The 12,625-nt window shown below is 34.5% G+C and overlaps 2 protein-coding genes and 1 non-coding gene across 14 annotated transcripts in view; 1 reads left to right on the forward strand and 2 right to left on the reverse strand.

Moving 5' to 3' along the window:
- LOC103312381 (uncharacterized) overlaps positions 1-12,625 on the reverse strand; it is a 137,712-nt gene that overhangs the window by 20,150 nt on the left and 104,937 nt on the right. The window contains exon 1 of one of the 2 annotated variants that reach the window (XM_064358158.1): positions 933-975. The exons of the other annotated variant lie outside the window; for it this stretch is intronic. Coding sequence (XP_064214228.1) covers positions 933-960 — 28 coding nt within the window. The 5' untranslated portion in view covers positions 961-975. Of the gene's footprint in view, positions 1-932; positions 976-12,625 lie in introns of those variants that run through there. 2 annotated transcript variants of the gene reach the window in all.
- The window catches only part of Obsc (Obscurin), a 61,806-nt gene that overhangs the window by 10,107 nt on the left and 39,074 nt on the right, over positions 1-12,625 (forward strand). For 6 of the 9 annotated variants that reach the window (XM_064358082.1, XM_064358087.1, XM_064358088.1 and 3 more), the window contains 5 exons: positions 9,236-9,328; positions 10,018-10,317; positions 10,362-10,515; positions 10,566-11,609; positions 11,778-12,569. In XM_064358082.1, coding sequence (XP_064214152.1) covers positions 9,236-9,328; positions 10,018-10,317; positions 10,362-10,515; positions 10,566-11,609; positions 11,778-12,569 — 2,383 coding nt within the window. Of the gene's footprint in view, positions 1-1,248; positions 1,353-9,235; positions 9,329-9,541; positions 9,691-10,017; positions 10,318-10,361; positions 10,516-10,565; positions 11,610-11,777; positions 12,570-12,625 lie in introns of those variants that run through there. The other 3 variants (XM_064358097.1, XM_064358099.1, XM_064358093.1) reach the window with 3 other exon arrangements.
- Positions 5,606-9,291, reverse strand: LOC107397545 (uncharacterized). Of its 3 annotated transcripts, XR_010335047.1 has the most exons (3): positions 8,170-9,188; positions 6,620-6,741; positions 5,606-6,561 (listed from the first exon to the last, which is right to left on the reverse strand). It is a non-coding gene; the product is annotated as an uncharacterized LOC107397545 (transcript). The 3 variants fall into 3 exon arrangements; XR_010335046.1 differs by lacking the exon at positions 8,170-9,188 and adding an exon at positions 9,195-9,291 and having other exon boundaries at positions 5,606-6,741; XR_010335044.1 differs by having other exon boundaries at positions 5,606-6,741.

The raw sequence follows: 12,625 nt of genomic DNA on the forward strand, positions 1-12,625 counted from the left end.
TTTCGCCAAAATTAATTCTTGAGTAAAGATGCCACATTTCCTTATTCTCTCTTACCTTGATTTTCTCTTACTACGATACTTCGATACTCGTATTGTGCATAAGACAGTGCATGATAAAAAAATTTGACGCTCACAACGTAGAAATCTGGGACAACGACGTGATTATTGACTCTGCAGTAATAAAACATGCAGATATTTCTAATGTTTGGATGATTCACATAAACGCTGCAAAAGTTAGTTGCGTTATTTTGAGAATGATGCGTGTCTAGATTTATTCTAGTTTGTCTTTATTGCTGATACGCATTATAATATATTTGATGTGATGGTTCCACTTTCCAACAGCATTAATAATAATCAAGTGATTCATTTATTTAGAAGCGAGAACGGATTAATAGTCATTTCGCTATAAATAATTTCCGAACGTTTTTATTTTCGCAACAATGCAACACCTACAATTTTCAAAGACAGAAGGAAAACACGTTTCAACACTAATAGACGAATGCTTGAACGATCTCTTATCTTCTAATTATAATCGCAGGAAATTTGGAGCGCAAAAATACATTCCATCATCGCTCTCTTTAAGCTTGCACATCTGGAATTTGATTTTTTACGAAACAGACCACAATTTTGGCTTAAATGAATCACAAAACGTTATTAGTGATTCCAGAATCACTCTAAATTTAGCTCTGGCCGTATTCATGTTTTCTAAAACTGTTCCTTTTATTATTCACACATGCAAATTTTATTATTAATATATTGGTCGATTGTTGACCCATTTCTGTCACCGACGTAGTAAAACCAATAAATAACAAGTCACATTTGTAATAATGCACTTTAAACTTTAAAGAAGATGTCCACTTGCACACTTTGCAATCTAACACTGGGATCTGTGCCAATTTTTTTCTCAAGAAATGGATATTTCTGTAAATTACCTTGAAACAGAAGCACGGTTTCCATCATTTAGCGAAAATGCAAGACGTCATTTCTAATTGAGAGTGAAGTCAAAAATTTGATTCACTGATTGGCTATTTCCACTCTCCCACATTTCTAAGGGAAGGTGGCACGAACTTTTGCTTTTGGAATTGTGGGAGTAATTTCCTGGTCCCGAAATAAGTTTCTATTTCTGGATTGTGCGATTTTTTCTGGGCCGTTCCTGACCCATATGGTACGGGATGGGTCACCCCCGACCCACCCATCGTGCGATATCCTCGTTTGCAAAGTGTTACGTGTGATATCCGAGCCGTGGCTATCTATAGCCCCAGGAATGAGCTCCAAGTCAGTCGACTCGTGTCCGTTAAGTGTGTGCGTCTGCTGCAGCCCCGACCTGCACGTGGATTTACCCCAATCCACAGGTAGGCCACCGGGTCGCCACCATTCATAATTAGGGCTATATTTAGGCAAGAGCCCCAATTTGGGGCTATTTGATTACGCGCGTGGGCTGATTTAAGAGCGGGAGGAATTTTGGCGAGAGAATGAGTGGGAAATATTGGTGCGGAATGAATGACGAAAAGTGAAGACCAATTTTTTTTGGGAAATTTCACTTTTGACGAAATGATAACAAAAGTAGATCAAAAAATTTTTACTTATTCATTGTTCCAGGGAATAATCGAGCGGTAAACAGCTGATCTAAATACTAAAAAATCCCTTAACATTTTGTATATCCCCTGAAATCACTTAACTTTTTGTTAAATCATTAATAACATCTTATACGTCCTTGTGGATATGCTTTACGTTTCATCCCTTTGTTGTTAGCTACCCTTACTTCTCCCTTACTTTTTGAAACATTTTTGAAAACTTTTTAAAATAGCGAAATAAGTTATAAATCAGGGGTTGTTTAAATTTTGAAATTTTGAATTCAAAAAAAATTCAAAACCAGTACTTAATACTTGTCACCAGCTAACCTTAATCGAAATGCTCCTTTGTTAAAATAAATTGCCTTTAGAAATAAACGTTACCGAGTTGTTTGATTTTTTAAATGAAACTGTTCTTAACTCATAAACTCCTCAACAGAAATTTTCCCACGTTTCAAAAATATTTCAAAATGTAGGAGTACTATTTAAAAATTTTAAGAAGGTGGTTAGTGATTATTTTTTGTTTGTTTTGAACTCCTTAGACTCCTGGTGTCCCAAATCTATATATTTTTAGTTTAAATTAAATTGACTTAAATCAAAGTGTACAAAGACTGAAGATTTCAAAAATAAATTCTCCCTAACTATCTCAAAAATGACTCGATCAATAATTTTTTCTTTTTTTTTTTGAGCTGTTCCCCCCTTTCTAAAGCCATTTAAAATTTTAAAGTACATATTAGCGATTAAGGGATGAAACCTAAAATGTAACTAATATTCTCCTTCGAGATCGTAATCGATCTGTTTTTGCTTGAAAATATACAGGGTGTTTCTTTTAGGGCCTACATTGGAAACTTTTTAACTTCTAATGTAGCTAGAGCTTTAAAATTTTTTATACAATCTAAATCGACCATTCTGAGTTCAACTAAGTTATTTTCAAAATGGCTGAACTTCCGGAACTATGAAAAACTGGCATCAACTATGAAATTTCAATTAGTAACCACCTATTTTTATTGAATTTTTGAATTAGCCTTTTTAAATTGAGTAAAATATACCCTTGTTCGTACTTATCTGTTATAATTTTTCACGTATATCAATTTTTTGTCCAAATTTGCATTTGCAGGGGTTCATTCAAAATATCACAGCTCTTGAACTTTTTATAATAAGTGAATCATTCTTTATGTATTTGATAACCAAAGGTTCGAAGGGTCCTTTAAAATCTTCAGGATTGTCAACTGATAAATTGAAAGACTACTATGAATTTTTGAAAATGACAATTAAAAAATTATTATAACACAGTTTTTTCAAATAAAGTGACCCTGTTTTTTCAATGGTAATCAAAAGGACATCAATTTTTATGGAGATTTTTATCAACAGTTTCTATATCGATAGATATAGAGATATCTTAAGTTTTTGATATAATCGCAAAAAAACGGATTTTTGCTCATTATTTTTATTTTTAATCGAGTAACCTTTCGAAAAATACGATAAAATTGTGCTATTAATTAATAGAAATGTTAGAATAATGGTAATGGCTTCAGTACGAAACCAAATTAGATTTTTTTTTGTAATGTTCCAATGTCTTTGGTATTAGGCGAGACAAAGTCTAAATCATCTGATCTTTTAACTTAACTTAACTTTAACCAGAGCCGAGTCAAGCCAATTGGCCGTCCGTGTGCAGGTCCCAAATATTGGGACCCTTACTCTCATTAGAATAATATTTAAAAATTACTAAGTTAAATAAATGGAAACAAATGTTTATTTTTAAAATATGTTGAAATAGTATACCGGGTGCTCAAAAACCGGCGCACCAACTCAATGGGGTGTGGTAGAAAATTGCTTCCATTTAAAGGTAAAAATAGTAAAAAAATTCTTTGTTTTAAAGTTATGAGTAAATAACGAATTTCAAATAAATGATATGTGGCAACGTTGTCAAATAGTCGTGATCGCAATAGAATTTGATCAACAATAGAAATAAATTATTTTTGAAATGGTTTCCTAGGAAATAATTCCCAGTGTTGGCACATCTACACATTGTGATTTTTTGGATAAATTTTAATTTTTTTAAATTAAAAAAACTGCTAAAGTGTGTTAGTAAATTTAAAAATAATTATTCATCGGCTTATTAGGACACTATTACTTGATGTGAAACATATAAACATTAAAAAATAATGAAAATTGAAGAAGTTAACAAAATAAGTTTGTAGTTCCAGATTTTTTTAAATATGAGTTTAAGAATTTTTTCAAGATTTTTCCCATGGTCTACACGTGCTTCTCAACGACGTAATACAGAGTTGGTGCGCCAGTTTTTGAGCACCCTGTATTTATACAAGAATAAAACTATTCCTAACAAGAATAATTTTAAATTTTGTGCAAGTACATCAGCTGTTGAGTTTTTACATACCTAATATTTACTTAATTTACTCAATAAATTTACTTTACTTTACTCCAGGCAAATTCTTTCCACTGCAGTAGTGGGAAGTTAGGAAAATTATTAAATCGGTTTTGGGACATCGTCTTAGATAATTTTTGATAGTTTTTCTGAAAAGGTCCTCTTTCCACAAGCAGAAAGTGCTAATATCAAGGGAATTCTAAAAACAACAGAAATAATTCCTAGTGGAAAATGCTGATACTGATTGAGACCTTATAACACTAAATAAAAAACGTGAATTTTAAAATAATTTTAAGGACCTGCTACTGGTTTGTTTTCATTTCCATAACCAAATTGCTTTGTTTTTTTTTCTTGGCTTCACAATTTTGTCGATTAACTGAATGTTTGAAAAACGTTTACATTAAATTTTGTAAAAGGTCTAGACAAGTTGTTATGTTTATGGTTGGACATTTTACTAAAACTTACTTTAAATAAAGAAATAGAATGGCATACCAAAAAACTATTGGAGATACAAATTTGTAACTACAGTTGAACGAACCTCGAAAAAATTATACATGGGTCTTTTTTCTGTGCTCTTTTGATTTTTCTGATTTTTTTTGCGATTTAAAACTTTTATATTCTCATAGTTTTTTAAATAAATAAATAAATTTACAAAACGAAAAGTTCTGACAGTAATTAAGAGATATAAAATTATACGGGGCTCAGAAGAGGAAACAGACGAAGAGGTTGATATAAATTTAACTATGAGAGAACTAAAAACGTAAATACAGCTGAAGCCGTTTAAAAGCGCTCGAAAAAAATTAATTCTGAGAAAAATCAGAGATTTTGCTCTAAATTCTTTAAAGGAAAAGATTAAATTGGTTAAATATTTAGTAGTTCATTGTTCATAGTATATTATTATTGCTTTGGTGTATTAATTACATAATAAACAGTTTAACAAAACATAAATTCGAATGAATGAACTCCCACCATTTTATGAAAACATGTGGTTTTTTTGGTTTACGTAATGGAGATTATTCTAATTATTAATAGTACTTTATAAATTTTGTCCTCCCAAAGAAAAAGTCGGCTGTGTTCATTAAACCTTTGATTATTCAGGCGCTTAATCTCAAGAACAAGAACGCATTCGTGAAATAAATTGTGTCACAAGAAATAATAATTATTAAATGTTTCTCAAAAAAAAACTTTTAATGGTCAAATATGTTTCCAACAGTAAAAAAAACGCTGAGACAAGCTGGACCATTTCTTTATAATTATTTTTATATTTATATTTTATATTTAACACAAGAGCGTTAGGAATCACGCGTCAACTTATAACATAAAACCTCCATACACTCCTGAATCAAAACATTTTATTAGATAATTCTATGTCAGTTTATTGCTTAACCATTCACTAATTTATTAATCACACAAAATCACAATCAAATTTCTCCGAGCGTATTTTCAAGTTTACGAAGCGATAATGATTTATTGCTGGCAATGGTTGCGGTCAAAGGGATGACAGTAATAGTAGGGTTTCATTTTATGGAGACGACATTTTCAGATCGGTTTACTGTACGTCCATGTACATCCTTGGAAATTCTTGAACTTGTATATCATATATCCCCAGCTGTTTACCTCTTGGAAAATATTATTGAAAAAAACAAACTGAACAAAAAGGTTTTTATTAAAAAAATAGCGATTTCGTTCACCTATTCAACAAAATATAGCACTTTGGACCTTTGAAAAAATCAAAATTAACAAAAAGTATATAAATAAATAACTGACAAGAAAAGATTATTGGTTATTTAGGGCAGGGAGTAATTAAATCTAATTATTTTTCACGACGTTTCGATTTTAATTAAATCTTCATCAGGCAGCAATAATTATACGTCTTACTTGAAGTTGACATGGCACAAACAAAACATGCAGCGTGATGAAGATTTAATAAAAATCGAAACGTCGCGAAAAATATAAATTTTAATTAACCAATAATCTGTTCTGGTCATAATTTTCAAAAGCATAAATGTCATTTTTAAATAAATAAACTAAGGTCAACTAAGCAAATATGCCAAAAAATACAACTCGTAATTTTTTTTAACAATCTTTTGAACTCTATTCTTCTCTTATTATTTATGCTTCTCATACACCTTCTTACAAACCTTTATCCAATCAAAAACTTTCCTGGGTGTATACATACACCCCTTTTTACTTTTCGCTCGCGCCTCATCCGTTAGAAAAATACCACCAACCAGAAAAGCTTCTCGGATCACAAAGGCACAATTGTTTCCAAACAGATTCCACTGATTTGCATATTTGTAAGAGTTCCACCAAGATTTAATCTTTTCCGCGTTTACAATATCATCCGGAAGAGTTAAAACCTGGTCAGATGGTCGGCCTTCCACTTCTACATCTTCAGCGTAAATGTGCGGCAATGCTTCTTGCGACTTCTTTTTCTCAATCAATACGACTTCCTCTTCTGGCCAAAAACTGATGTAGGTGCCATCGGAAAGGGACATGGAGATGTGGCCAAAATTGTAATAATCGCGCGCTTCCCAAAGAAAAACTCGAATCATTGTATTATGATAACTTGATAAATGATAACGCTATGACTGGCAACTAAAACTAGTGTGTTTATATTGTTCTGATAAGCTTTTATCGCAGTATAGAATATGGCAAGTACCTAATAAGTACCTCTTCTGAATGACCACAAGATCAGCTATGCCACATAATTTTTAATATTTGTATGGAGTTCTGGCTCCTCTGCGTTTATTTTTTCGAATGATGGTGTTGAGAATTTGATTGCTAAAATTAATTGAACACCAAAAAATAATTAATTAAATAAAAATTGAAACAAAAATTATTGTGAGGATGGAAACAATTCTAAAATATATTTTGCTTTAAATATTATTAGGAATCGTTAATATCTAATCGTTAATATTTAAAAATTTTTTAGTTCATACAGTCACGATAAAAAAAAATGACACCCCTATCAACCGGGCCGGATAGCAAAAGTCCGACTAAAATCTTTTAGATCACAAATTACAACAAACAAATTATTCTACAAACTGTCCAGCTGGTTTACAAAATATCCATCTAGTTTATAAAGTAGCCAAACGTACACATTAACCGTGGCTGCGGTTTTAGAGTGTCATTCTTTTTGATCGTGACTGTACCTATTATATTAATATTTCTAAAACTGAAATACCTAAAAAAAAGTATTTGTAACACATAAATAAAGTTTGTTTTACTAGTTTTTGAGGTATAAGGGTGTCTCAGCAAGTTGGAAAAGTTAAAGCCAAAATTAAAAATTAATAGTTACCCAAATGGCTCTATCTTTACGTCCAGATAAATTTAAGCGGACAGAATATGTTTACATCAAGGACAATTTTCTTTTGTGAAATAAATGGACTACAGACTTTTTCTAACAACAGTTCGGACAAGGGTGGATCCAGGGGGCTATGCACCCCCAAACATTGATTTTAATTTTTTATTAAATAATATAAAAACTTGAACAAATGTTTTTTAAATAATAACATTAGAAGACTTTTTAATGCACATAAATAAATAAATAAATAATTCATTCATTCACAATCTGTTTGTGCCCATTTTTTAGTTTCAGGATAAGGAAAGGTACCTTTGGTGTTTCTTAGGCTATTACTTAAAACAATACACAATTTTCTAGTAACGTTTTGGCTTTAATTTAATTTTCTTCAACCAGTTTATAAACGACAATTGACGGCCTGAAAAAAGTTAAATTAAAATCGAAACGTTGCCAGAAAATTCAATTTTATTGAGTGATAGTTCAAAAAATACAAAATATCTTTTCATATTTTGAAAATAAATTATTACCACCTAAAAAAATATTATAGGAAGATTCACGAAAAGTAAAACAAGGAAGTTGGAAGTACTTTTTACGCCCAAAATTTGTATGTAAATTAACATTGCTGTATTTTATGTTGTTTTTTTTAATTATTAAAAAGTGTGTGTTGAACATTATCTGTGTATATCCAAAAAAAAAATGCACAAAATAGGTATAGGGTGTTTTATTTAAAAAAATTATAAGTTCGCATTGTAACATTTTTTGGATCAAAATTTTTTGGGACTGGGAATTTTGTAAAAACTTATTTAAATATTTTAACATACCGTTAGTTTCATGCATTCATTCATTCAATAGCTTTACTATTCAAAAAATTTTTACAAGCCCCCCAAAATTAATATCAGAATCCGCACCTGAGTTCGGAATCGTTCCCTCTAGTTGGAACAAAACTATGGTTTTTCTTCCTTTTAAGGCCTGATACCTCTTCTAGTCGAAAGCTGATATAAGTACTAAGTCCCAACACTGCGAGTGACTAAACTATTACTTTTATCAAAATAAATATTTATCGCGATATCTTTATTTTCGAAACATTGATAAACATACACACTTGTTGGCAAACTAATCACATTCCTCAATGTTATTAGCCCACCTATCTTTAGAGGCCTTCCAACAAATCAAATTAATTACTTTTCGCGTTCCTTCTTCGTAAACAAATGCTTTCCTCTATCAAAATTTGATAGGTCCTTCATCTTTTTTTTAATTTTGTTTTTGTATAAAATACGTAAGTAGATCGTCGAAAGACAGAAATATCAAGCGATTTTTCTAATTTTGAGTTAAAAAAAAACCAAATAATTAACCGAGTCTAGATCTCGCCTGAGAAGCTACAGGGTGTCTCAAAATTAAGCAAATTCCGAGTTCAGAACGTTGTAGAGAATTGAGAATACATTGGTGTGGAGGTGCATTTTGAAATGCGTTTTCTTCAAATGTAGGCTAAAAATTTCAGTGTTTATTGTTATTTATGATGAGATGATTGTAGAAAACAATAATGTAAAACTAATTCTCAAAAAATTTGCATCATTTTGGAATAAAAAATCTAAAATGATTGTAATTTATAATAATAACGAAACGGCAAATTACAAAAATTTAAGATTTTTTTACTCCAAAATAAAGCTACTTAATTGTTTTACATTATTATTCTTCACAATCATCTTTATCGTAAACTTTTAGATTGCATTTAAAGAAAACGCAGTTTAAAAAGTTACAGTCTTCAAACCAATGTACCTTTGTGGAGAAGTTCCGAATCTTTTTTTTTCTATGTCTGGACTACTGAAGCAATCCTCTACAATGCTCTCAACTCAGAATTCGCCAATTTTGAGTCACCCTGTGCAATCAACATTCTTTGGGATTGTTCAAGCAAGCACACTTTTGGCAACTTTACCATGCGTCCCTCCCCTCTGATTAACTCGCGCTTGTTTCCAGGACTTATCCCAACGTTTGGGCGACGACAAGACCATCTCCGAGCACCTCAAGCTCCCAATCCAACGCATCAACGATTACCAACTTCTGCTAAAGGTTTGTTTGTGCCAATCGGAATTTAAATAAATCGAGTTGTTTTTGATGGTAGACTGTGCATGCAGAATGGGCGCCGATCCCGAAACTTAATAATATATTTAGAGCGACAGAAATAACCAGTGTTGACCTATTTCAACCGCCCACGATCAATGTCATGTAAACTTTAAAATTTTCAAACGCAACAATCGCGTCAAGTGGTTGTTTTGACGTTTTTAGCAAAATTCGCAGTGATGGCGATAGAGCAAGCCGCCGCCCCCCCTTCCTTCAACACCAATGATATTTTCGCCTGGGTGGGCTTTTGGGGCATTGTAATTTTGGTCGTGCTTATTCTCTACCGGTTATTTATTGTGCGGTGCTAAAAGGTGAGTTTTGACAATTTTGACATTGTTGCTGAAACAAGCAAATTTTTCGAAAAAGTGTCCAAATTCTGGTAGCATGTACGGCGATCTGCTCTTTTATTGGGTGGGGGTTGTGGTCATCTGCTGGGCCATTTACCACGTCTATGACAAAATTCTGCGAAGGCGCCAGATCCAGTACTAGTGACGTTTCAGTTTTTTTTGCAAAATTGTCAAAATTTTCGTGCCAAAATGCCCGGAGATATTTGCATCTACTACGTCGGTCTTATTGCAACTATCATCATTCTCTACTACATCATCGTCAATATTTTGATGCGCAGATCTTGATTGTAGGAGTTGGTGAGGTACAGTGCGTGTCTTGGCGAAGACAACAGCGACCTCCAGAAAGCCCTTGAGTTGATGCTGAGTGTCCCTCACAGGGCACAGGACGAAAAGTTTACTTCTAACATCGAAGGCTATCGTGGAAGCATCCACAAACTAGGACGCCTTCTTGCCCACGACTGGTTCTCAGTCACTTTTGGACAAGTCACCAAAGAAAGATATCTCTTTCTGTTCAAAGGCAAGATCTTGATTTGCAAAGTTAGACGCATTTCAGAAGATCGCTCCGTTTTCCAACTCAAAGACATAATCCAGGTAAGAACGGGTTTTTTTCACGCAAAAAACTAACAAGTGTTTAGCTCAATCGGGTCGCTGTCAAAGAACATCCAGAAGAAGAGCGAGTTTTAGAACTTATTGATACTTCCGGAGGACAAGCATTAATCCTCACAGCTCACAGAGACCACATCACCGAATACTGGCTCAAAGAAATTAGAGAGTTTGCACAAGAATACGGTACGACATGTCACACTTTTCGAGAAATCGTATTACAGTCTAATTTTTAGAAGAAAACGAAGATACAGAAGCCGAAGCTGAAGATTTCCAAATCGCATCGTCGTCACCACCCACAGACCGATCAGAAGAAGGTGACAAGTTTGAAGAAACTGCACCCGCTCTCCAAGAAGACATAGTAGAAACACCTCCACCTCTAGAAGACCGACCAGTACCAAAAGTACTGACACCACCTCCACTTTTAGAAGAAGAAACCAGCTCAAAACTTAAAGAAGAGTCTAAGGAAACTAAACAAGTAGAGTCACTTCCACAAGTAGAAGAGTCCAAACCAAGACAGAAAGAAGAGCCAGAAAAACGGAAAGAAACTGGTCCCCAAGTAGTAGAAGACACCAAGTCAAGACCTAAAGAAGAGCCTGAGAAAAATAAACACGTAGTAGAAGAATCCAAACCAACACCAAAAGAAAAACCACAAAAACCTAAAGTAGTAGAAGAAAAACAAAAAGAAACTTGTCCTCAAGTAGTAGAAAACACTAGGTCAAAACCTAAAGAAGAGCCTGACAAAACTAAACAAGTAGTAGAAGAATCCAAGCCAAGAGCAAAAGAAGAACCACAAAAACCTAAAGGGGTAGAAGAAAAGCAAAAAGAAACTTGTCCTCACGTAGTAGAAGACACAAGGTCAAAACCTAAAGAAGAACCTGAGAGAACTAAACAAGTAGTAGAACGAACACCGAAAGAAGAACCTAAAAAATCTAAACCAGTAGAAGAAAAACAACATTCAAGACCAGAACCAAAAGAAGAAACCGAAATCAAGAATCGGCCACAAATCGTAGAACCAGCTCCACCTCCGGAAGAAAAAAAGGACGTACCTAAGCGTCAACCAACTCCTGACAAATCTAGGAAAAGTCAAGAGGAGAAAAAAGTTGTACCCCAATTGAAAGTAGAGGAAAAGAAGATTAAAGAAGAACCACAAGTCCAAGTCGAGAAGAAAGTTTCTAAAGCTGGCGAAGTTTCAAGTGTTTTGACTAAATCTAGTGTAGTTAATGTCGAAACAGCCGACGACATGAGTCGCAGATACACATCATCCTCTTCAAGAGCAGGTTAGTTTCGCCAAAACCAATAAAATTTTTGAGTATACTTGTCTTTTCTTGTGTTTTGTCAATGATTTGTTCATTTTTTGGTACACACATGAACAAGTTACACATGTTTGAATCACAGTAGCGCTTGCTGTGAGTTTGCACAAATCTATTGGAGGTCTTGCTTCACAGAAGGCTATTCGGAATCGTCGTATAGCCGCAGATCGCAGTCTTCGTATTCCAATGATGGGTCACGGTACGACTCCATCGCCAGTAAATACGGAAGTGCTGAGTCCTCAATCGGGGGTTCAAAATACGAATCGGTGGGTTCTAAGTACGACACGGGCGATTCGAGCTACTCGAGGAGGTCCATTAGGGACATGGGGGACGATAATGATTACAATTACTCAAGGAGGTCGATAAAGTCGGTCACTGCTGAGTACGGGGATGGAGATAGTTACACCAGACGGTCGATTCGAGCGTCAGCTGAGGCCACTGGTGACTTGGATTCTTATTCCGTCAGAAAATCGCTCAAGACTTCCGCCGAAATCTTGGGATATGGTGGCGAAGAGGGGAAGAGATCGGTCTCGATCGAGGAGGTGGGTGATGGTGGGAGGTACTCGCGGAAGGCCCTCACAGCCCGCGACAACATCGAGGAAGAGCTTTTGTCGAAATACTCCCCCTCCAAGTATTTGGAAGACCGCGAACATGAAGATGTTTACGCTAAGTACGAACGAAAGTACTCGAGAACTGATTCCTCCGACAGCAAATCGAAATACACGGCGAAACTGGGGGGCGAAGAAGACTCGTACACCAAATCGAAATATCTGAGTAGCTCCATTGAGCAGAAAGGGGCCGAAGAAGACGTTTACGCGAAATACGCGCGAAAGTACTCGCGGACCGACTCCTCGAAATCACGCGAGGAAGACGAAGACAAGTACCGAAAGGCCTACAAGAGAACCGATTCCGCCAAAAGCGACCGCGGTGAGTCTTGGACGCTTCGCTTGCACACTTGCACACTCTTCATGTTTACTAACCCA

This window comes from Tribolium castaneum, chromosome 1 (genome assembly GCF_031307605.1).
Source record: "Tribolium castaneum strain GA2 chromosome 1, icTriCast1.1, whole genome shotgun sequence".
NCBI classification, from domain to species: Eukaryota; Metazoa; Arthropoda; class Insecta; order Coleoptera; family Tenebrionidae; genus Tribolium; species Tribolium castaneum.